The sequence below is a fragment of the Orcinus orca genome, chromosome 5 (genome assembly GCF_937001465.1).
Source record: "Orcinus orca chromosome 5, mOrcOrc1.1, whole genome shotgun sequence".
In the NCBI taxonomy this organism is placed as follows: domain Eukaryota; kingdom Metazoa; phylum Chordata; class Mammalia; order Artiodactyla; family Delphinidae; genus Orcinus; species Orcinus orca.
In genome coordinates this window covers 16,194,400-16,219,283 of record NC_064563.1, presented here as the reverse complement: position 1 = coordinate 16,219,283, position 24,884 = coordinate 16,194,400, and the positions used below count along the sequence as shown (strand labels likewise).

The window sequence follows — 24,884 nt, the reverse complement described above, 5'->3', positions numbered from 1 at the left end:
AAACAAAACCACAACAAACTATGAGACTCCACATCCGTTAAAGGCAAAAATTAAACAAAACAACAAATAACTAAAAATACCCAAGTACTGGTGAGAACTTGTAACACCTGGAACCATACTATATGGAGGGTGGGTGTATAAAACATGGTATACCCACTCTGTAAGTCAGGTTGGCAATTTCTTATATGACACAACAATCCTAATCATAGGTATTTACCCAAGAGAAATGAAAACATCTATCTACACATAGACCTGTATACACATATTCATAGCAGCTTTATTTATAATAGCAAAAACACTGAAAATAACTAAAAAGTCCATCAACAGGTGAATAAACAAGCTATGGTACAACCATACAATGCAATACTAAATAAAAAATGAACTAACTTCTGATATACACAGCAACATAAATCTCTCAAAAGCATTATGTTAAGTGAAAGAAGCTGGACACAAAAGACTACATATGGTTCCATTTATTTGAAATTCTAGAAAAGGCAAAACTAGTGACCAAATGGTTGCCAGTGGGAGCAGGGGACTGACTGTAAGGGGAAAAAGGGAGATTCTTAGGTGACAGGAATGTTCTATATCAAGACTGTGGTGATAGCAATTACATGACTTTATACATTTGACAAAATTCACAGAATTATACTTGGGTAACTATTATATATAAAATAATATCTTAAACCTTATTAAAAAAGAGTTTGTAACAGCGGTAACATTTTTTTTATATGTTGCACTTCCAGATACTCTATAATGAATATGTACTTTAAAAATCAGAATAAAAATGCCATGTAAAAACAATTAGCATATTATAAATATATTACACTACATGATCACAGTTACTTAAAAATATACACAGACTCAGAGCTAAAAGAGGGGAAGGAAAATTACCATTTACTTTGGGTAACAGAGTACGAAAATAAATTCTTCCTACAGCTCTTCTATGATTTCTAACTTGTAGGGTGGACCTTGTTTTGAAAATGAAGATGTGAAAATCACTTGCAATATTGGTATAAATGTATCTAGAGCTTTTGCCCAAGTTAATGAATTAGGAAGGTGTCGCATGGACTCACTTTTCGAAGACACTTCGTAAAGATTATCCAGTGGTTTATTTCTTGTTTTGTTTTTCTGTAAGTTTCTCTTTCAGGGTCATTTTTTTTAAGAGTTATCCTTGGTATCACTCAGAATGGTGAGGCAAATAGTTTTCTTCGTAATTTAGTATCTTATTCTTTAAAACTACCAAATAGCAGATAGTTCTGAGACCTGGAATACATTTTTCACTAAGTAACACCCTATTCTGTAAACAAAAAAAAAACATAAATAGCACCTTCAGGCAAAATTTCCATCTTGACTGGCTATAGAGAAGACATAAATTGGAGGTGATAATAACTCCTCTGATCTCTCTGAATAGCTCATCTGTTAAACAGTTCTGCAGGAACATTTTCCCCATTTATGGAGATTAAATATTTGTCTATGAACATGCAGCCAATTAACTAGTAATCTGTTTTTACAGATTTTTAAAATGCTTTCTGCCAAGACCGTTTTGGCCAACTGACTGAATTTAAACTGGATAGTAAAAGCAAGCCAAAAAAAAAAAAAAGCACAAACATAAAAACAAACGTTCTTACAGAATAGGACCTAATTATCACCTTCAGTTTAGGGGCAAAACTAATATGCCACAAAATGACCCAGTATAAGAATTCAGTGAGAGGCAGATCACTTTTGGGATACTAGCCAAGAGAATGGACTTAGAACACACAAATACATTCAAAACCCTAGAAGGCAATGATAGGTTGACATACATTCCCAGAAATGGAAGCAGTACCTGAACCAGTGCTGTTAAGATCACCATAGAATTATCAATCAACCCCAGTCATCATATGATACTCCTTTCCTTTGGCTTCTTTGGAAGGCACAATACAATCTGTAGTTTTTAGGGTGTAGCAGGATGTTCTTCCTATGTCTATTTTTTCCCAATATTTCCAGTACTACAACTTTTCTCAGACATAGGGTCAGACTGTTAGATCACAAAATAAGTGACAGAAGCCTCAGCAAACAACACTCAACAACGGATAGTATGTGTTTCAGTTAATACCCTTCTGCCAAGTTATACAAAAGATCCTACTAAAAGTGGCTAGAACAAAGAAGGGTTTATTACATCAGAATAAGTCCATGTGCAGGGCAGTTGCAAAGTCTGGATAATTCAACAGCTCACTAGCATTATCAAGGACTCTGGTGATTTCCACCTGCCCGCTGAGCCAACCTTGTGATCCTAAGAGGGTTGCAGCAGCTCCAAGTGCCAGAGTCAGAGAAAACAATGTTCAAAGGAGGAACACAGAATTTCCTTCTTTAAGTCTATTAGTGAGGAAAATCTTCTCAGATGCCCCCTTGCAGATCTCTTCTCAGCTTCCATTAGCCAGGACAGGCTCACATATTCATGCCTCATCAGTTACTTATAAGGAGAAAAAGACCATGCATGATTGGCTTAGAACAATCCAATTCACCCTTGGGGAAGAGGGTCCAAAATCCCTGGGAACAAGGCTGCACAGAGGAGGGGACACATGAACAAGCAACCAGGAAGGGAGGGACAAAATGGTTGTTGGATAGCAACTAACAGTATTTGTCAAAATCTGACAGGGCTGAAAACATACAGTACATGTCACACTAGCTTCCACACTGGCTGAGAGGGTAAAGTAGCACTCAGAGCATGGGGAAGAAAAGTCTAACATAATGGATTGTTTAAAAAAATGTTTCAAATAATAACTGTAACTAAGTACACAATACATGCCAGACACTAGTCTATGCACTTTACATATGAAAACATATTTAATCCTCATAATTGTTACCTGTATTTTACAGATAAGGAAAAGGAAACAGAGAGAAGCCAAGTAATTTGCCTAAGATACGTGGTAAGTGATGGAGCTAAAATTTGAACTTAGATAGGCTCTAGACCCATGCTCTCAATTGCTACATTACACTGCACAGGGTGATGTAAAAGTGGTACAAATATATTCTAAGATAAAAAACCATCAGATAAACCAAGGGATAGGTGGAGATGCAGAAAGCAACCCGAAAAGCTAGCCGAGATTTACACACTGTACATTTTATTAAATACTGGGCTTTATTACAACAAATTAATTTACTTCTGATAGAAGTTTCATTAGAAGAAATGTGGATGTGTTCAAATTCTTATTTGATACTGCTTTTTGGCTAACCATTCTATTTTTACTGATTCTATACTCAGTCATTATGGGCAGAGAGATTAATCTTTCATAACAGAACAAAGGAATTTCTCAAGTGGTACAACATTCAAAATATATGAGGAATACTCTCAAAATGTGGACATGACCACTACAGAGTAACTTTTTTATGGTATATTTATAATAGCTACAGATGACACTGTTAACTCATGCACATTAAGTCTTTATTTACTACCTACTGAAGGTTTCTACCTTACACATGAAAATTATTCATGTCCTGGGGTTTGACATCTACTCAAAAGTTAAACCATGATGGAAAATGGCTATCAAACTGGCTTTTCAGGGCACCACAGAAAAGCCATCAGCTGTAATATCCATCCTGAAATCGTGGTGGCAAGTTCCTGGGAGTTGCTTTTTCCTGTGTTTTGAGCAAGTCTATAATAGCTGAGAGTACTGCACAGTCTCTGGATTTAGTGTCCTTCCAGTCTACAGGATGGGGACTTTCAATCTTCTCTTGCAGAAGGATATCTAGTTCCTTTCTTAATTCCTGAAGTTGGAAAAATTATACATGTTCAACAAAGGCAGATGTACTATCAAACAATGTAATAAATAAAAGTGACTTCAGCTGGTACAAGAAATTTAATAAGCTATTATACAAAAAGACTGAAATATCTAATGAGCAACTAACTAAAGTGTGGTTATGAGTAGCCAACTTAAGTAAAAAAATTCAAACTTTTATCACATTGAGCCATTTAGAATGGTTGGTCTGTAACTATCTCAAAAACCAATTCAGAAAAACTATGAATCAATTTCTCAGCACAATTTCCTCTGTTGAAATAAAGCAAGAAATATTTAACGTAACATGTATAACACTTGGAAGAACAAAACCACAAGACCACATACTAACTTGTATGCAGAATCAAAGACAATCATGTAAAGTCAGTCACCTTAACAAGATGGGCAATTCTTGCTGGAGACTGAAAGATAATCCATTCATCTACAGCAATAGTCTCCTGATCATTATCCTTCTGAATGGAAATATCACCTCCAAAGAACAAGAGACAGTATGGAGAAACTTCTGTGCAGTCATACAAGTATATCTATAATGAGAATTAAGGCAAATAAATACATTAAGGAGTCTGAAAGAATTATTGTCACATTAACTCAATAATATCACTAGTATCAATCTATTAGTGCTTTCCTTCTAAAACAGGTATTATCCTTTTAGTGTAATTACAGAGACTAAATTTGAAGAAATACCATTTAAACAAGCCATTCTTACTTCAGAGAACAAAGGAGTTTTATATTTTTGTTTCAATTTAATCAATAGCACTGTTCTGTAAACAAAATATTGCCTAAGTGATAAAACCAAAACACTAATGTAGCTGAAGTTCTTTTTATTTATATATTAACAGAATTCCCACTTAATATTCTGACCAATACTTGTATATTGACAGGCCAACAAAATTCTCTGAAAAGTGTAAACTCTTATATACCATAAGATGCCAGTATGTCTTGAAAGCAGGCTCTGAAAGAAAATTATGCAAATCAAATAACCATCCCAATTAATTAAAATACAAAGATACATCATGACAGATCTGCACATTAAAAGTATAGGTTATCTGCTTAAAGAAGGTATAAGTCATGTCATAAAAAAAATTTTTTTAAAGAACAAATTTTGTTTATAATTATGAAAACTATACAATTTTAAAAATACAACAAGACTGTTATTCAGACCCATGGTTACTTTATGTATTCACTTACACTACTTGTTCTCATCTTCAGGTGATAGATAAGCCAGTTGTAGTGAAACTCTGTTTGCTCCACATTAACGGATTTGGGATGAATAGCAACTAGTCCATCAGTTTTTGTGTAAACTTTCACCCTTAAAAAAAGTTAAAATGTAGTTTAAAAACAAAACAAAACAAAACTCCGGAGGATTCCAAACTAATGCCAGAATCAAAACAAACTCCACAGATGAGTTCAATTTATTTTTGCAATATAAATTTCCAAATTTTTGTTTTAATAAGACATAGAAAAATAATTGGCTAAATAAGAGTACTCTAAATCATACAACAAATCCTTTTCTTATAGGTGTAATTACTCAACAAATTAGAAAGATGACAAAATATTCCTTAATTATGTTAGTATATATACTATACCAGTAAAGTACAAAAAATGAAATACCTGATATAATTCTAAGTGAATCAGACCAAGAGAATAGTCTGTACATTTTACTGTAAATCATGCTACTGATAATTTACCGTCAATTTACAGAGTAACTGTGAAATGATCTAAAATTTAAAATGAAGAATTTTGTTTAAAAGGGAGTTAGCTAAAACTGGTTTTTAAAAACCTATTCTAAAATACGTTTTAAATGGTCTCACATTCACTGAACTCCCCCCACCCTTCAAAACAGGAATACTTGGAATAAATGTACACAGCTCTAGTTCAATCTCTCCATTTTTACGGGTCCTTCCTTTGATAGTCACAAAAATTTCACCTCAATTTGTAGGAGTCTTTAATTAATATTATTCAACAGGGAGATGTCTGATAGTTTATATAGTCAGTGGTAATTACAGAATAAAGCTGATAATCCATTAATCCTTCCTCTTTGTTTTTAAGAGCGTCTTTTTCATGGTTCTAGGAATCCATAATATGTCTACCAAAATCTGAATCACAGTCATGAGCCATTATTCAGAATAAAATGAGCAACTGCTTTTCCTCACCGCACAGTCAATTTAACCAATGCCATCCTGCAACCCTACATCACCAGAACAGCAGGGTTTGGCAAACTTTTTCTATACAGGACCAGAGAGAAAATATTTTATGCTTTGCGGACCTTCTGTCACAACTACTCAACTCTGCTAGTGCAGGTGGAAAGCAGGCACAAACAACATGTGAACAAACAGGCACAGATGTGTTCCAACAAAAACTTAAACTCTTAGCCAGTATGCCAAAATGTGCTGACTAGACCAAAACAAAGCATAAACCCAAAGAAACTACCTTTCTTTCATAAAGCCTTCCCAGGATGGCAGAGGGATATATAAAATGTTTGTATTTCAAGGAGTCTCTCTGTTAAGCTACCTGTAAGTTTAGGGATAGATATGAAGAAGAATTTGACAAAGTACTGATGTCAAAAAAGTACTCAGATCACTTAAAATGTGGATAATCCAACTACAGTGATTAAAATTCATGTTACCCATAATCTTCCACGTGAGAATAGGGTTTCTCAACATCAGCATTCTTGACATATTGAATTTTCTGTTGTGGGGGACTGTCTTGTGCATTATGGAATGCCTAATAGCATCCCTGACCTCTATGTACTAGATGCTAGTAGTACATACTCCTCCACTTATAACAACCACAGATGTCTGCAGACATTATCAAATGTCCCCAGGGAGGCAAAATCACCCAGGTTGAGAACCACTGCACTGCTGCACTCTAGGCTATCTTTGAGGTCTATATTTTTTCATGTTTACAGAACATCCAACTTTTTCATCTAACATCAGTTCAAATATTTTATGTCAATATACAGTGATGTTTTATACGCCTAACAGAAATGCCATATAATATGGTCTTACAAAACCATAATTTCCCCACTGCTACTAGACATCTATGTTGTTTATAATATACCTGTCAAAAAACATTTGGAATTACTTCCTTAGAAAATATTAAATTCAAATATTCACTTATGAATCCACGGGGCCAGTGACTATTTTAATGACTGCTGATACATAATTCTAATCTAAACTGTCTTCCAAAAGCATGGCACCAGTTCACATACCACTAGCCATTTGTGACTTTCAGTTTCTCTTTTTTCCTCACTGGAATGAATTCTTTTACTGGGCAAAAATATGCCTTATTTGTTGTCTCCAATTACAACTAAGCCTGACTCTATTTGTACATACATTTAAAGTTATACTTTATTTCTCAAAATAGTAAAATCACCACAATTTTATTCAAAGATCTCAAGTAGAAAATTACTTGTTTTAAAAGAGAGGAAAAGGGCTTCCCTGGTGGTGCAGTGGTTGAGAGTCCGCCTGCTGATGCAGGGGACACAGGTTCGTGCCCCCGTCCGGGAAGATCCCACATGCCGCGGAGCAGCTGGGCCCGAGCAGCTGGGCCCGTGAGCCATGGCCACTGAGCCTGCACGTCCAGAGCCTGTGCTCTGCGGCGAGAGGGGCCGCAGCGGTGAGAGGCCCGCGTACCGCAAAAAAAAAAAAAAAAAAGAGGAAAAAAATATCCTGAAACAAAATTTACTCTAAACAAGGTATAGCTGGCTTACTGTTCTCATATTTACATTGATATTATATTTCACTAACATTCTTTGTGAAAAATGGGTGATGAAGCAGCAGACTCCAGGGATGTGCTATGAGGGAAAGTGATGCCCATGGTAAACAGTTTGCCTCCTCTTCAATGACCAAAAGTAACAAGAATATGGCCCTATTATTAGTAAGAACAAATGTACAATATAAGCCCTGTTGCAGTAGAGGATTTCGAAAGTTTGAGAGAACTACAAATAATTCATAATAATCTTCAATGCTTACATTTTTCTTTTTTTACCCAAATTTAGTCGGATTTTAGCAACTTTGGGATATAAACCAGCACAGATGACAGCTTTAATTATCTTCTCATTATCTATTGGGGGTGGGAAGGTAGAGAAAAAAAAGTAAAATATGGATACAACTGACAACAGCAGCAAGTTATTTACACTGTACTTTCTGCTTTACCTGAATTTATATTAGATTTTGGATCTTTAGGATTTCTACTGCTTACAAATCCAGCTCCAAGAAGATGCTCAGCAAACTGCCCTTTCATGTTATGCAGCATCTAGGGAGCAATGGTAACAAACAGAACTAGAATACCTTTCACACAAATTGATAGGGGTTATAAAGCATGTACTCATAAATAAATTTAGCTTTGAGCTTTCCCTGCTTTATGAAACACTTTTGCAAAAATGTGATGTTTTGGAGCAGGGGTTGGTAAACTACAAAATTTATAAAAACCTGTTTTTGTCAATAAAGTTTTACTGGAACAAAACAACACCCATTCATCAACACGCTATCTTTGGTTGCTTTTGCATTATAATGGCAGAGGTGAGCAGTTGCAACAGAAACCATATGGATTGTAAGCCAAAAATATTTATTGTCCAATCTTAAGGCTTGCCTGCTGTAGGGAATAACAACCGATGTTTAAGGATCACTTCAGTTTACAAAAAGGCTCATAATTTTCAAAATTGCTCTCTACCCCATATTTTGAAAACAAAACAAAACAGGAAAGCATAGAGAAAATAACCAACATCCATATATGTACTACTGAAAATTAACTACTGTTACATCCTGGCACAAAAGCTTAAGGCCTGTTTCTTGTGTTTATTTATAAGAAAAATCACTCTTTGGGTAAAAATGATACGTGACTCATTATAAAAAGCATTCAAGTAGTATAGCAAAGTACAAAAGAAGACTACCCTAATCTCAATACTGTCAGAAATATCATTAACTAAGTAAATATTGCAGACACTTACTATGCATTTATACGGACAGAAGAATTAGACAAAAATGCTATCCTAATAACGGGATAACGTAAATATAGAAGCTGTTTTTACAAAAGCATTCAAATTAATTTTAGTTCAATTTAAGGAAGTTAAAAAGAAATGAAACTGAACTAGATGAATCTTAACATTCTTATAATCATGAGATATTTAATAAAGGATCCTTGCGAGCTTAAAGTAAGAGATTATGAGACATAAAATTGTCACATTTAAATATATATCCCTTTTATGAATTATGTGACTTTAGTTTCCCCACCTACATTCTCTTATAACTGACTCTCTAGGTCATCTCCTGGTTTCTATCACCATTATTTTATATTGTTCAGGATAATAACCTTTATTCTGTATCCATAATTCCCAATACTGTTTTGCATTTTTCCATATTTAGTTTCAGTATCTACCACCAGCTGACTTAGCATGTACTCTCCATTCCTGAATTCTTTCTGATTCACTTCTTAATAGGCAGCATTTCATTGTCAGTAAATATTTCAAGATCAACTCATGGGTGCAGTATTTCAAGTGCTTTCTTGAATGCCTGTCATTTTTCTTTATACTTGAATTAGTATCTTGACTGGATATAATATTTTCAAAAAACACTTGGTTGGATTCAACCATCTTTTTTCATACTGTACTTCATTTTTTCCACTTAAGGGAAATGTTCTTACAATATATCTCTAAATACATATTCAATTACTCTTAAATTTTCTATGTAGAGACACCTATTACCTTTTTTTCCATTGGCTGTAGTATCTTTCAGAGTTATTACCCTTCTTTTCATTCTGTTAATGTTTGGGCACTTTTGATTAAATATTCTAGATTCTGGATTCTTTTACTCCCGTAGATTTGTTAAATCTATGCCACAAAGATGGAGTGTACATGTAATGGGGGAAGGTGAGGATATTTCTACTCCCACTGGCTTGAGATCACTTCTCCAGTTCAGTGCAGAGTTTGAAGTCTGATGTGCATCTGCCCTGTTAATTGTTCACTTTCTTCTATTTCACAAGTGCCTCCTGTCCAGTGTTTTCTCACTACACTAAGTCAGTTGAAGATAAAAATACCTACCCAAAAGTTAAAGAAAAGATACTCGCTCTGAGATTTTAAAACAGATTTTAGGAGTATTAGTGAAAATTTTCAGGATGAATCATCAAAATGGTGCAGGAACAGTAATCGAGCCTCTCTGTGTTTTCCTGCTAAACTTTGGGCTCATTTTTTTTCTTAGCCGTTAGTTTTTTGTTTATTATGCTATACACCTTTTTTTGTTTTGATGCAGTTGATGTAATAAAGATTCCTTTTATGATTCTGTATAATGATTCAACTTCATAAGACACACTCACACAAAAGTTAAGCAAAAACTTAACTTTTTGCTATAGATTTGACTACACAAAATACATATAAGTCCCTAACCTACCATATGAGAAGCACTTCAAAACATTCACCATTACCTGCAGTGTGTTTGAAGACAGAAAATATTCCCAGCAATAGTCTTTTTCATATCTGAAACCACGTTGTCTAGCTGCTTCCCAGCCCTATGAAGAAAAGTATTGATATTGTTCCCCAAAGCAAAGACTGCTTACCAGTTTGTCTTTATTTTGGTAATAATTTTACTTTCTACTGATATTTCATTTTCTTGTAAAAAATTCAAAGAATTTCCAAATTAACAAACTAAAAAAACATAAACTCCCCATGATCCTAGTTGTTAAGAGATAACCAAAACTGAATTTGCAGACCTTTCTTTACACAAAAAAGAGCAAGTTATATAGTAACATACTGTGCATTTTACATAAAATAGCATCATTCTGTACATGATTGTATTAATCAAAATGAGCACTCTGTTGAACAAATTTCAATGCTATTATATATTTTCAACTTCAAAAATATATTGTTTTACTTTGCTTTAAGCTAGAGAAGGAGGGAAGATGGGAAAAAAGAAAATACTGAATGAGCTCAAAAGGATAAACTTTCCCATAATAGGTAGTACAAAACTGAGACTAGAACTACAGTAAAAAGATGCTGTCTCTATACACCAAATTACATTTAAATGTTGCAAAGATGGATGATAAATGTTTATCCTCGGATAAGCTTGTCTATAAGAGAAAAAGTCTCTTTATCCTGAATAGTGTACATGACTATCATGCTCTATCAAAAATGTTAAATCTGAATACATGCATAGTTTATTAATGAAAAGGGACCTTCTGTCATAAATGTAAGACAAAGATACAAAAGAATAATAGCAAATAAAATTTTAAAATAAATTGTTCACTTGTTCTATTGTTATCAAAACACAAATATAGACTTTTTTCCAAAAGGGTAAATGTAATGAGCTATCACAAAATTGAAAAATGATGTACAATTTTTTTCCAAATGTTCACCTAATTTTAGGCATTCTCACTTAGCAGTTTATTCCTGATAACTATAATACAGATTTTTAAAATTTAAAGATATTCCTTTTACCTCAAATGCATTCACAACTGTCAAGTGATCACTTTTAGTATCCTTTGCCAATTCCTTTCTTCTTGCATCTGCGACCTTTTCTTTTCCCTTAAAACAGATGAAGGCAACTTAAATTGCTCTGATGGTATATAACAGAGAATGGCATTCTAATAAAAAGCCAATGAAAAATCTATCTAAGAAAACAACTACCCTGTGTATCTAAAAATACCTGGGCTTTTACTTGTATCTTTCTTACCAGTGGAATCACAAAGGGATCTCTGAAGCTAAGACTAGCAGCAATGGTGAGCACCGGGTCGAGGCAACAGAACAGAGCTCCAAAAAGAATCATTTTTCCAATGTGTGGCTCAACTGGTAATCGTGCTAAGTGGACTCCAAGAGATGTCAATTCTTCTTGTTTATCCAAAGCGTTCTGTAAAGTAAGAGCTTATGTTTAAAACACATTGTAAGCACCACATTTTAGTTTGCTTAAGAAAAATATAATAGGCCACTCTTAAGTCCAAATGCCCTAATATTGTTCAGCTTTAGTTCTCTTCATCAAAACATAAGTCTGCAACATAAGTTTTGAGGTCAGCAAAGGTTAGAAACTTAAACAGAAACAACTTGGCTTTACTATAAATGGTGGAAGAGAAATGAGAGAAATAACACACCAGTAAGTCTTCAAATAAAATCACCCAGTAAAGTACAAGAGTTGTAGGAGAAATAAAACGAAAAATGAGACACTATTACATATTTGGAATATAGAATGCATAGCCCCTAGATTCTAGTACTTTAGGAGACATGAGACAGGAGAGCAAGAGATAAAATATTTATCTAGAACCCCCCACAACGGGGTGACTTCTGCTCTGATTACCTAGGTAATTTGATCCAATCATCCTACTGAGCACAGATGGAAAAGCTGCTTGAAGACTGAGGAGTTACAAAAGAATTACAAAAATCACAAGTCCAGGATTAGGGGAGGGACAGAAGTCCAAGGAAGTGAACCCAACATTGGGGCATCTTTTCCCAGAAGAAGCAACATAAATCCTCTCTGGAAGAAATTACCATCACCCCAAGCTCCAAGTTTTTATCTACAAAGACCTCTGTAAATACAATGTCTAGTACACATTCAAAATAACAAGATTTGAACAACAACAAAAATAATAAAAAATATAACTCAATTGCCCACCCCCCCTCACTGGCAACCAACCACTAGTTTGTTATGGGGTGGGAGAGTGGGAGGTACAAACTACTGGGTGTAGAACAGACTACGAGGATGTATTGTACAACATGGGGAATATAGCCAATATTTTGTAATAACTGTAAATGGAGTGTAACCTTTAAAAACTGTATAAAAATGTAAAAATTTAAATTAAAAACCAGAACAAAAATAACTCAAATGTCTCATTAGACAAAGATCTCTACTAAACATTTATGGAGGAAATAACCTCAATCTTATAAAAACTCTTTCAGTGAATAGGAAAAAAACAAAACAAAACCTCTCCACTTGTTTTCTGAGCCTAGCATAATCTTGGTACCAACTTGACAAGGGACATCTGGAAAAAGGGAAACTAAATAATCTTACGCATGAGAAACTCAAAATAAAATAATGGCATACTGAATCCCAGCAAGATAGGTTTGTTTCTGGAATGAAAGTTGGTTTAACAATTGAAAAATCAATGTAATTCAATATATTACAAATTTAACATAAAAAAACAGCATAATTGTATAATCTCATTAGAGGCAGAAAAGGTATTTGATAAAATCCATTATCCATGCATGATAAAAATCTCTTAGTAAATTAAGAATAGAAACTTCCTTAATTTGATAGTTTCCACCAAAAATCTTCAAAAAACATGCTCAACGAATTTTTGACAGGTTTTCCTTTGAGAATAAGAACGTAAGAGTGCACACTATCATAACACTTCTGCTCAACATTGTACTAAGGATCCTGGATGACAGCTGGAAAGAAATAAATAAAATTGCAATTATTTATAGATGTGACTGTGTACTCAAAAATCTACATATAGTTATCAGAGTAAGTGGGTTTCATAGCATTGATGAATGCAAGGTCAACATTCAAAACCAATTTGATTTCTGTATATCAGACTCACAAGAAAATGAAAAATTTTGAAGTCTGAATATAATCCAGAAATACTACAAACCAGATATAAATCTTTTAAAAAGTTCTATAATACACAGAAAACGCTGAAACACCAAGAGATTAAATAACTAAATCAATGGGACAGATCATGTTCTTGTTTGGTAAGACTCAATATTATAATTAAGGCAGTGTGACACCAGCTCAAGATAGAAATATACACCAATAGAATAAAGGAGAGCCTACAAACGGACAAATAAATCCATAGACACCTGATCTATGACTATGGCTGCAGAACAAAGAGGAAAAGGATGAACTTTTCTATAAATGGTTTCGGTCAACTGCTCTACATATCTAAAAACTTTGATTCCTACCTCACCTACACACACACACACACACACACACACACACACACACACACACACACACACACACACACACACACACACACACACACACACACACACACACAGCAGATGGATTATATAGCTAAGTGTGAAAAAGAAAACAAAGTTAAAACAATATATCGTCATGACTCCAGGGTAGAGAAAAACTTATTAAAGGACAAAAAGCAGTAACAATAAAGAAAAAGACTGATACATCTGACCACATTAAAATTAGGAATTTCAGTTTATCAAACCACTGTTAGAAAGTGAAAAGGTAAAAATACAGACATGTGCAATACACAGCTGACAAAAGTCTCAGATCAAGAGTACACAAAGAATATATAATGACCTCCTACAATGTAATAGAAAAACAGGCATCAATAATTTATAAATGAGACTATCCAAATGGGCAATAAGCATAAAAAGCTGCCTACAAATTCAACAGCAGTCATGGTAATGCAAACTAAAGCCACAAAACTACTACATACCTATCAACATGCTTAGAATAAAAGACTACAGGTTGGTGATGCTATAGAGCTGAGAATGCTCACCTACCACTGATACTGGTAGGAGTGTAAGTAGTTTGACAACTTTGGGAAATGGTTGGGCATTACCTACCGAAGTTAATCATACACATACGTTATGACTCAGTGAATTCACTCAAGTGTACACCCATGAGAAATACTTAAACACGTGCACCAAGAAACAATAAATATTGAAGAACAGTCATACCAGCACTATATGTAACTGCCTCAAATTGGAAATAACAAAAATGCCTTTCAGTAGTCATATAATAAAATATGGTAAAGAAATGAAAATGAATGAACTATAGCTGAAAGCAATAATGCACATGAATCTCACAATGTTTCAGTGAAAGAATACAGAACCCCATTCCCCTTGCAAAAAAAAAAAAAACAAACACATCCTGTGTGAGTTCATGTAAAGTTCGCAAAAGGCCAAGTTAAACTGAGCTCTTTAAAGATGTATACTGGTATGGTAAAACCATCAAGAAAAACAAGCAAGAGACCACCATTAAAGTCATGATAGAGGTTATTTTTGAGCCTGAGAGTAGAGTAATTGGGCGAGGGTAGGAAGTTGGTTTTTAGGATACTGGAAATGTTCTTAACTTCTTGACATGAATAAAAATAAGAGTGCTCACTTTGTGATAAACCATTAAGCTGGACATTTTTGTTTTACTCTTTTACCCTGGATGGGCATGCTATATTGCACAATAAGAAGTTTTTTTTCAAAATGTAGGCTTCAGACCCTACTGTTGGCAAGGATTTTCCAAGCCTTTTCACAATTTCGTTGCCTACAAATGGCTAAGTAAAGACTGGTTCTTAAATTCAGTTGGGAGAGGAAGTCATCCCACTCTGGCTTCAGACTCCAGCCGCCCTCTGGTTGTCTGTCTCTACCACAAATAATACGTTGATTCTCTGATCACCCCGTAGCCCTCTACTGCTGTTCTATTCGATAAAAGTCTGGAGGGGAAGAGAGGTCAGGAGTAAAACCGCACTGCTCCCTAAAATACCAGTAACCTCACTAAATCTAATCCAAATTCCAACAAAGATGGTCAGATAAGTTACAATGCTTTTCATTTAAACAACTTAATACTCACATTAAGAGCTTATTTTTACATGGACCAAATTCTCAAATTTATCTACATGGATGGGCACAAATAAAATTGAAATACGTAAAATACATCTTCAGCATCCTCTAGCCCAGTACTAACCAACAGAACTTGCAGCATTGACAGAAATGTCTATTTCTGCACTGATTATGTGGTAGCCACTAGCCATATGTGCCTACTGAACATCTAAAATGTGCAAGTGTGACCAAGATATTGAATTTGTAATTTAATTCAAAATTTAAATTTAAACAGTCACCTGTGGCTAGTGGCTACTGTGTTGGAACGCACAGCTCTATTCTTTCTCTCCACTTTGGGTGTTAACTCACTCACTAATTCTCTCCAGTCCTGTGCCGCTTCTCAACATGGTCTCATGAAGGGATGGCTACCAACTAAGTGGTCACTTGACTAAGACACTGAAACTAGTTCCTCAAAACACTGACTTCATAAAAGAATCTAAGGGAAAAAGCTGTAAGAATAAAATGATAGGTAGGGGGATAGGATATTTTGGAGAAAAGCCACCTGCTAGTATTCCTTCAAAAATAGAAGAGCTGCCTTTATAAAATGTTCACACTGTTATTAAGTTACCTGGATTTGACAAAAGCTCTAAAAACATTATGGTAATCAGAAAGAGTAGAATAAAGCAACCAAATTCATTTCTAGAATACAAATGAAGAGGACCAGTAATTGAAAGATTTCAAAATTTTATGTAATTTGAAATCAGGCCTATAATGAAAAAACTTGTGTGGAAAGAGCCCAGTATAAGAAAACTCACAAAGGTATCATTTTATAACTTTCTAATTTATATTTCATATTCCAAGCTGAATAGCCAAAAAGTGAATCAATCTGGCACTGCACATTCATTGGCCTACCTTGCCACAATGAAAGTAAATTTTATAATTAGCTGGATTACTTACTTTAACACTCTAAGTTAGAATTTTTTTAAAAATCAAACTTACCAGTTCCATCAGGTGTTTTATGGAAAGTAACACTGCTTCATTCGATGGTGGATCCATTAGCCTACTCAGAAAGTAAGCAATTCCACCTAGCCTTAAAATCTGGGGAGAGACAAATACAATTAAACATATATCATATATTGACATAACAGTTTAATCCTGCCTGTGTCACTGACTCAAAATAAAGCATCAAACCTATACACGATTTTCAAGTTAGTTATTTTACCAGAATAAGTAAAAATTATATTTGTGATTCTATAAAAACATGTTTAAAGGCCAACATACTACTTTCTAACACCCACCAACTCTATTAATGAGAAAAGTAGCTGGTTAAAATCTCAACAAACAAGTTGATTACCAATTACCTACAAAATAAGGCAGCTAATTTTATCAAAATACATTAAGATGCTGAAAAAATGGTAAGTAGTCTATAATGAGGGATCTTAAGACATAACAACAGTAGCTAACAATTACTGGACACTTACTATGTGCCAGGCACTGTTCTAAGAATTTTATATGAAGTTAATTTAAATAACTTGCCCAATATAACAGAACCAGCTTGCCACAGGATGATGTGGGATTCAAACCCAGGTAGTCTGGCTCCAGAGCAGTATGTAATTTAAAACTGTTTAGTCAATAACTGATCAAAGCTTTAAAAAATATAATTTACAGTTGACCTTTTTTGAACTGCATGGGTCCACTTACACACCAATTTTTTTTCAATAAATATAGTACTTGCATTTTTATTTTTACAGATTTTTAAATTAAGCGTGGGGAAAGGTTTGTGTTCAATCAGAGGTCACAATATGTAGAATCAAAAGAACTAGGGTTTGAGTCCTGATTCTACCCAAACTGTTTCAACTAACCACCCTTGGGTGAGTCATTTATCAATTCCTTTGTTTTTGAGGCAGAAAAGGCAGCAAGTGGATTTTTGGCAACCCTAATCCCCACGCTGTTCAAGGATCAACCGTACTAACACACAGAGAAAAACAAATGCACGGTAAAAATTCTTTCTGGCAGATTAGTATACTACTTTCCTCTATAAAAGATGCTGAAAACTAGAACCCTATTTACTTTCTTAACTCTCCCAGCTAATTTACCTTTATTTGTAAACAAAGTTCTTCCAAAGGCGTTCTCAAAATTTCTGGCAGTTGATAGTCATCTAGAAGGCTTGCTCTAAGACCATTATACAGATGATAGCAATGACCAGGTTGAACTCTTAAAAAAAAAGGGGCGGGGGGTGTATTATCAGTGACTTTTTAGAACTCCAGAGAAAAGACTAGGCAGGGGAAGTAGTCAATATTTCTTTCAAGCCACACCATAACTAATTTACTTATTATTTCATTTTTATTAATCACATATTCTTTCTCCCCACCTGTTTTGAATAAGCTTAAATCCATTAACCCTAAGTCCTAGTTCTAAAAGATACAGGATTGCCTCCCCCTACCAATAATTTGGTTCCCTGTTTCTATCTTACAGATTCCAGACTTTTATTCACAATAACAGCAGTATACGTAGGTTAATCTCTTTGGGCCTTGTGAGCATTTTATGTTATATTTTTATAAATATATTTATATATTTATAAAATATAAAATGCATTTATATATTTATAAAATATAAAATGCATAATCCCGGTATTATGTTAACCTGTCTATATTATTTTAAAAGCTTTTAGGTATGTGCTATTTATTGAGTTCTCAGAGGGATGTCAGAAATGGTTATTGTTTGCACCTAGTGACCTTAATGATACTATTCTTTGTACAATGTTAAGGACAGATATGAAGAGGTTAATGAATTCATTCATCTTCAAGCAGAAAAAAATATTTCTGTAGGCGCTTGCTGTTAAAGGAGGGGGAGGCCCTTTCCTATAGGAATAAATTAATTCTAAAAATCTTACCTATTTCTGTCATGAGTCTACCAAGACCCATTATCTAGTATATTACATGTCTGCAGAAACTAAAAGTAAGAGGGTCTCCACTGAGGACCACGTAGTTAATATAGTTTGCTCTGGCCTCCAACATAATTATCAATCTAATTAGCTTTGCTAAAGGAATTTATATCTAGAGAGTCCACAAGGGACTATTTTCCATTTGAATTAAACACTGTGTGTGTATATATACATATATACGTATAACCGAAATCAGTTTGCTGTACACCAGAAAATAACACACCACTGTAAACCAACTATACTTCAATTAGGAAAAAAACCCACTGTAATTCCACAGTTAACCTTCACCAGGATAGTGGGGATGAAGAATTAGATAAAATGTAATACTTCATTTACTCTATTTCCATAATTGTTCTCATGGATCAAATCTAAGGCCTAGTGTGCCTAGTGTGTTTACTATTCATTTATAAAAGTGTGCCAAAACCCATTCACCACAGTGAATACTTTTTGAATCAGTATCCAGTAATGACAGGTCTGCATGGGAAAACTCTAATCCTGCTAGGTCCCCAATCAAGGTATGCCCTGGTTAACTGATTAGAAGGTACACTTCGTGAATTAAGCCGTGACTATGCTCAACAGCACCAAATGCATAATCTAATAAACTACCTGGAAGTCAAGTTATACTGGGATAATCAGCAAAGATCATAGCAAGTGAGTCAGAGCTTTAAAGATATAGTACAAACTTAAAGGACTGATAAAATGGTCTGTAAAATTTTCTTTCAACTCTCCTTTCTTTACTTAAGGCAGTATTTGAAGATTAATAGGAATCTTTTTATTCTACGTGTAAGAGGCAAAATAAAAACTCTCTTCTAAAACTCCAGACATGATTCTACTACTCATATGAGTAAGAGTGTAAAAATACTGTGAAGTATGCATTACAACAAATAATAAGTGCAATTATTTGTGTTAAAGGCAAATCTTTTCTCCTACCATTAAAACAGAGATATTTCTATTTCTTCTGTTATCACCACATCAGTGGGGAAAAGGTATTTTCCCTGTGCTTTCATCGGTAACTGATAGTGAAAACCCAGCACAGCTGTGAAGTATACTCATGAGGAGCACAGACTGTGCAGCCAGACTGCCTGGCTTCAAATCCTGGCTCTGCTACTTACAAAACTGTGTGACTTTGGATAGATGACTTAATTTCTTTGTACCTTAATTTCTTTACCCTTAAAATAGAGATAATAACCTATACTTCATAGCATTGTGGTAAGGATTAAGCAAGTTAATGTATATAAAGTATCCATGAGATGATCTGACATTCAAATATTATTAATAGCTATCATTATTAGTAATATATGCTTTTTAAAAAGAAACACAATTATAAGTAATATAGCTAATAACATAAATAATATTAATTTTAATTAAGCAGACTGAGGAATGAGAGGTAGAAATATCATAAAATAGAAAACTTGGTAGGATAGTTTTTCCAAAGCAACTATGATTAAAACAACTTTCCCATTTAAAAACGTGCTGCAGTTAGTTTTAAAAAATATGAAAGGTAACTGTCCTAAATAAATATTTTTAAATGCCACCAACACATTTTGCTACACAAAATTTTTTTGTTTTTAAGGCTTCATTCAAAGGTCCCATCTTACCTTCCAGCTCGACCTTTCCTTTGTTTAGCATTAGCTTTACTAACCCACTCAGCAGACATTGTACTGATGTTGTTCTGTGTGTCAAAGTGTGTCTCCTTTATTTTTCCTCCATCTATTACATAAACTACATCATCTATGGTAATGCTGTTTAGAAAATAAATATTTAAAAAATGTTAAAAACACATGAAGAATACATTAACCGATAACAGGCCTACAAACAGGGATTTTAAAGCATTTTTTATTAAATCAATTTGATTTTTAGCAGTTCTGGATTTTCACCACTCCTCCCAGTTACCAACATAAGGGGGATCAAGCACCAAATCACAGGCAGCATCAGCAGCTTCAGTGGCAGCACATAGGGCCAATCTTACAGATCATGTGCTAAATTCTTATTTGCCTACAGCCAAACTTCACAACTTGCCTGAGGACTTTTGTACCTAGCTTTATGAGCCCTCCAGTTCCATGATTTAATATCAGTTTCCACAGAACAATCTGTTCCAGCTACCATACTGGTATAGTAGTACCTCCAAGGGAATACAATATATTTTAAATGTTGTATATAACTAATTACCAAACTACCGAACAATTCTACTCCCAGCCAGAAAAACTGACCTCAGTCCCCATGCTTCTTTAGGAAAGCGTTAAAACAACCACTTAATAGGCTATTTCTAAAGAGGCTAGAACATTAGTATACGCTGAAAAAAACTCCACGAAACCTATGTTCACTACCGTAACTAAATTAAAATAGCTTTACTTTTAAGAAATTACAAAGTATTTTGTAGAAGAAAAAGATTAAAGTATGTTGTTAATTTATGGGGCTCAAAACTAATGTAATCATCAGTAGTTGGTAATTAAAACAATTTTTACCTAGTCTCTGCAATGTTGGTAGCAATTACTATTTTCCGAACACCAGGAGGGGTTCTTTTAAATACCTGTAAGAATAAATACATCAAAATCCCAAAAGTAAACTAATTTCTGATACATCATTCTTGCAAATAGAGGAATTACTTCAGGAACTGTTCATTTTTAGCAATTCTGTGTTCACTGACATATGCATCTAATATTTATAGATATATTTATACGGTATACATCATCTTCAATACCAGAGAATTCTTTTGGTAAACCAAACTGAATCTCCCACAGATGTCAGAACCTTACCACAAACAAGATTTCAATGAAATGTGATAATTTAAATATAGAGATAATTTGAATTTATAGATATTTAAGTAGTATATAAATTACTAATAATATTTAAATATGATAATTTAAAATTTGTTTTTTAACAAATGCTGGAGAGTATAAACGTCTTATTGTACATCAAACTTTTAAGGAAGAGGGACAGAAGTTTAAAGATAAGAATTATGAATTACCCAAAAGTATAAAGGTAAGATCACCAACCAACCAGGCAGATGCCCAATCATCAGAATGAACGTCAGCTGGCTGTGCCACCGTATACTAGCTTTTTGACTGGATTAAAAAAAAAAAATCCCCTTCACATAGCGAATCCTACAATGTCATGATGGCAAGTACCACCTTGAGTGAAAAGCAAAAAAAATGCATAAACTTATCCCCTCGTTTATAAAAATGATAATGAATAAAGAAAATGTTGTTTGCCAGTCTAGTCACATATTCTCTAAGAAAGGAATAAATAATTTACAGTGAGGGTGTCAGAGATGGCAGTACCTCCACACTGGATACAATTTTGTCCAATCTTTGGAATCAAAAGTTCTCTTTCCTCTTCTCTTCCCTCAGGTATGCACTCTGTATCTAATCCAGCTGGCTGAGCCTTACTCAGGACTAAGGTACCAGCAGAAAGGATATTAAAAAGCTCTCAATAAAAAATGTCATGATATTTTCTTACAAAGAGTGGAAAAATGGATCCATCTCATTCTACCAGGAACTGCAAACAATAGAAAATCACCTTGCCTTTGAGAAAGCAGTGTTCATTCTAACTAGAGAAATCCCTGCATCTGACAGAGCCAAAACATCCAAAACCATAATAATACATTATTGAAATCTCATGCCTGCAAATGTACTAATTCTGTTAAATCAAAATTTCAAATATCAAGCTGTACATGTCGATTATTAATTTCTAGGTTGAGTTATTTTTATTGGTATTCACATACCTTTTTCTTTTATTCAGGAAACCCAAACAAGTTCTTGGTAAAACCAATCTTTAATCGTTTCCCTAATGCTGACAAAACTAATTTGATTTGTGGATTAGCCTCTCTTATTCAACTTTTTGTGCAATCATTCCCTGAAGACTTATTTGCAAAGGTTCTCAAAGAAGTATTTTTTTATATGGATTACTATTTGAAAATGTGCATTAAAAAAATAAAAGAAAATAAAACCTACAATAAGCAGTCCTTAAAGCCTGCCGCAGTTTGAAAGATAAATTTAACAACATACCTGTGTCTGGTTAACTGTAGGCATCAGTGAATGTAAGGGTATAATAAGAAACCTGTCTGAAAATTAAAAAGAAAATTAAACTTTAAGACAAATACTTGCAGAAAAGCTCCATCAAAAAATATGGAACAGGGACTTCCCTGGTGGCGCAGTGGTTAAGAATCCGCCCGCCAATGCAGGGCACATGGGTTTGAGCCCTGGTCTGGGAAGATCCCACATGCCGTGGAGCAACTAAGCCCGTGCACCACAACTACTGAGCCTGCGCTCTAGAGCCTGTGAGCCACAACTACTGAAGCCTGCGCACCTAGAGCCTGTGCTCTGCAACAAGAGAAGCCACCGCAACGAGAAGCCCGCATACCGCAAGGAAGAGTAGCCCCTGCTCTCCGCAACTAGAGAAAGCCCACGCGCGATACGAAGACCCAACACAGCCAATAAATAAATTTATTAAAAAGTATATATATATGGAACAATGAATTCAGATGCTAAGCCACCTGATAATCAGACCAACTTTATTCTTTTTATGTTCTTGTTAATATTTTTTTGTTAATTCTAAATTCCTAAAGAATGCTTAAAAAAGTTGGAAGCTCTCTTTTCAAATTATATTAAAAAAATCATTAACTCCATTCCCACCACTAACTGAAGACCAAAGGTTTTGCTTAATATGGATGAATATGTTTGTAGACTTTGGGTAATCCTACTTTAATCATACAAAGAATAAATTTTTAAAGCAAATTACTTACTAAATTTCCATGTCCTACTTAAAAATAATTGAATAGCACTGGTTAAATGTAATACATTCCAAAAGTGACCCACATTAAAAAAAAATTGTTAGGAATATAAGAAGTTTTAACTTTCAAAATGAAGTTGCTCAAGCCCATTCATGATTATTAGCCAATAGACAGAAAGTTTGATGTAATACAGTAATGGGAAGGATAGAATGTTAAGGAAGCAAGGGTAAATTTCAGTTAGATATAGTTACCAAAGTGCAACCTGACTTACATCTCCAGCAAGAGTGTCCAAATGACCCCTAGATAGCTGTATTTCCCCCAGATAAAGAACTGTTGTTATTCAAAGGAGACATGGTGCTCCCCCATAGACTCTCTATGACCCCTCTGAACTTAAAAAAGCAGTAAAATGCTGTCAAACAATTGGTATTGCTAAAAAAGAATGCTCTTAATTACTTGTCTCTGTGACATGATATGAAATACATCAACTCTAAATACTTAACTCGAATTGAACCAAGCCTTCAGATATAACTTTCAGTTTGCAAGGGAACAGAGGTAAGAGAGGATCAAATGAAATGATACCGTAAAGATTGAGACAGTTCCAGAATGTTGCAGACCTAGTCTTTTCCACTATGGGTAAAGTAAGGAGAGGATGGGAGTGATGTTCTAGAACTACAGTAAACAATCTATCAGTCTGACTTTTTCTACAGTCTGAGCAAGCTAGCTGTGAAAGACACTTTAGGGGAAAAAAAATGAGAAAATCTGATTATAGACGATTATCAGATGATGTTAACGATTAGGTATGTTAAATTTTTGAAAGATTTCCTTTAAAAGAAATTAAGCTCGTGGTGGAAGTATAAATTAATACCTCCATCCTTGAGAATAATTCAATTAGAAAGTTAATCAAGTCAATTATAATAATGTATGTTACACCCTTTCCCCCACTCCCCCCAAAATGATCTTCCCTGCATTTTTCTAGAAAAATATATACACATCTATATTTTTAAAAACGAAAAGTAGATCATACAATAGTGTTTATGACGGGGGAAGGAGAGGCCAAAATTGGAAGGTTCAGCCAAAAAAGTATTCCAATTGTTTAAAAAAATAATTTGGTTGTATAGTTCAATCACGGCTATACTTTTTCTATAGAGAAAGATTATCAATGACAAGGAGAAGAGAAAGCAGTATTTCATTAGAGAGGAATCATGGTGATCAGATAAAAATATTTTTCCGGCTAGAGAATAAATAATTCTAATTATAAATAATTTTAAATTATTAATAAATTTTAAATTATTAATAATTACAAATAATTTTAATTATAGAGAATCCTTGAGGGCATTACCATGATGGGATTTAACAAAGAATAAAAAATATTTTAGCCAATAAAATTAGATCAAGAGGGCTTCCCTGGTGGCGCAGTGGTTGAGAGTCCGCCTGCCGATGCAGGGGACGCGGGTTCGTGCCCCGGTCCGGGAGGATCCCACGTGCTGCGGAGCGGCTGGGCCCGTGGGCCATGGCTGCTGGGCCTGCTCGTCTGGAGCCTGTGCTCCGCAACGGGAGAGGCCACAACAGTGAGAGGCCCGCGTACAGCAAAAAAAAAAAAAAATTAGATCAAGATATTTTTTAGTGTTCTGTAAAAATAAAATGTATCAAAAGCACTTCAACAGAGTAAGGTTAGGAAGTATATTCAGAACTATAAAATAGTAAATAGAATTTGCTTTGTTAAAGTTAATGACGACTCCTGAAAAAGCTTTAACTGAATTTCATAGGAGAAAAATGTTCCCATGCATTTCTCTAAGATGTAAACATGCTGTTAAACAATCAGAATCACCTAAGGACTTTTTTTTTTTTAATTCAGATGTTCAGGTCACATTCTAATATTCTGGGATGTGGGTATCTGCATTTTAATGAAGTGCCATGGGTGACTCTGCTGTATAGGCAGCTGAGAAATAGTGG

At 34.4% G+C, this 24,884-nt stretch overlaps 1 protein-coding gene across 3 annotated transcripts in view; it reads right to left on the bottom strand.

Annotated features, from left to right (window-relative positions):
- Window positions 1-251: 251 nt before the first annotated feature.
- The window catches only part of DHX36 (DEAH-box helicase 36), a 59,655-nt gene continuing 35,022 nt past the window's right edge, over window positions 252-24,884 (bottom strand). For 2 of the 3 annotated variants that reach the window (XM_049710177.1, XM_049710178.1), the window contains 13 exons: window positions 22,207-22,262; window positions 20,665-20,729; window positions 19,798-19,941; window positions 17,352-17,469; window positions 16,255-16,353; window positions 11,441-11,614; window positions 11,206-11,292; window positions 10,197-10,280; window positions 7,934-8,033; window positions 7,751-7,841; window positions 4,965-5,085; window positions 4,148-4,300; window positions 252-3,747 (listed from right to left, as the gene is read on the bottom strand). In XM_049710177.1, coding sequence (XP_049566134.1) covers window positions 3,562-3,747; window positions 4,148-4,300; window positions 4,965-5,085; window positions 7,751-7,841; window positions 7,934-8,033; window positions 10,197-10,280; window positions 11,206-11,292; window positions 11,441-11,614; window positions 16,255-16,353; window positions 17,352-17,469; window positions 19,798-19,941; window positions 20,665-20,729; window positions 22,207-22,262 — 1,478 coding nt within the window. In that variant the 3' untranslated portion in view covers window positions 252-3,561. Of the gene's footprint in view, window positions 3,748-4,147; window positions 4,301-4,964; window positions 5,086-6,206; window positions 6,288-7,750; window positions 7,842-7,933; window positions 8,034-10,196; window positions 10,281-11,205; window positions 11,293-11,440; window positions 11,615-16,254; window positions 16,354-17,351; window positions 17,470-19,797; window positions 19,942-20,664; window positions 20,730-22,206; window positions 22,263-24,884 lie in introns of those variants that run through there. The other variant, XR_007477537.1, reaches the window with a different exon arrangement.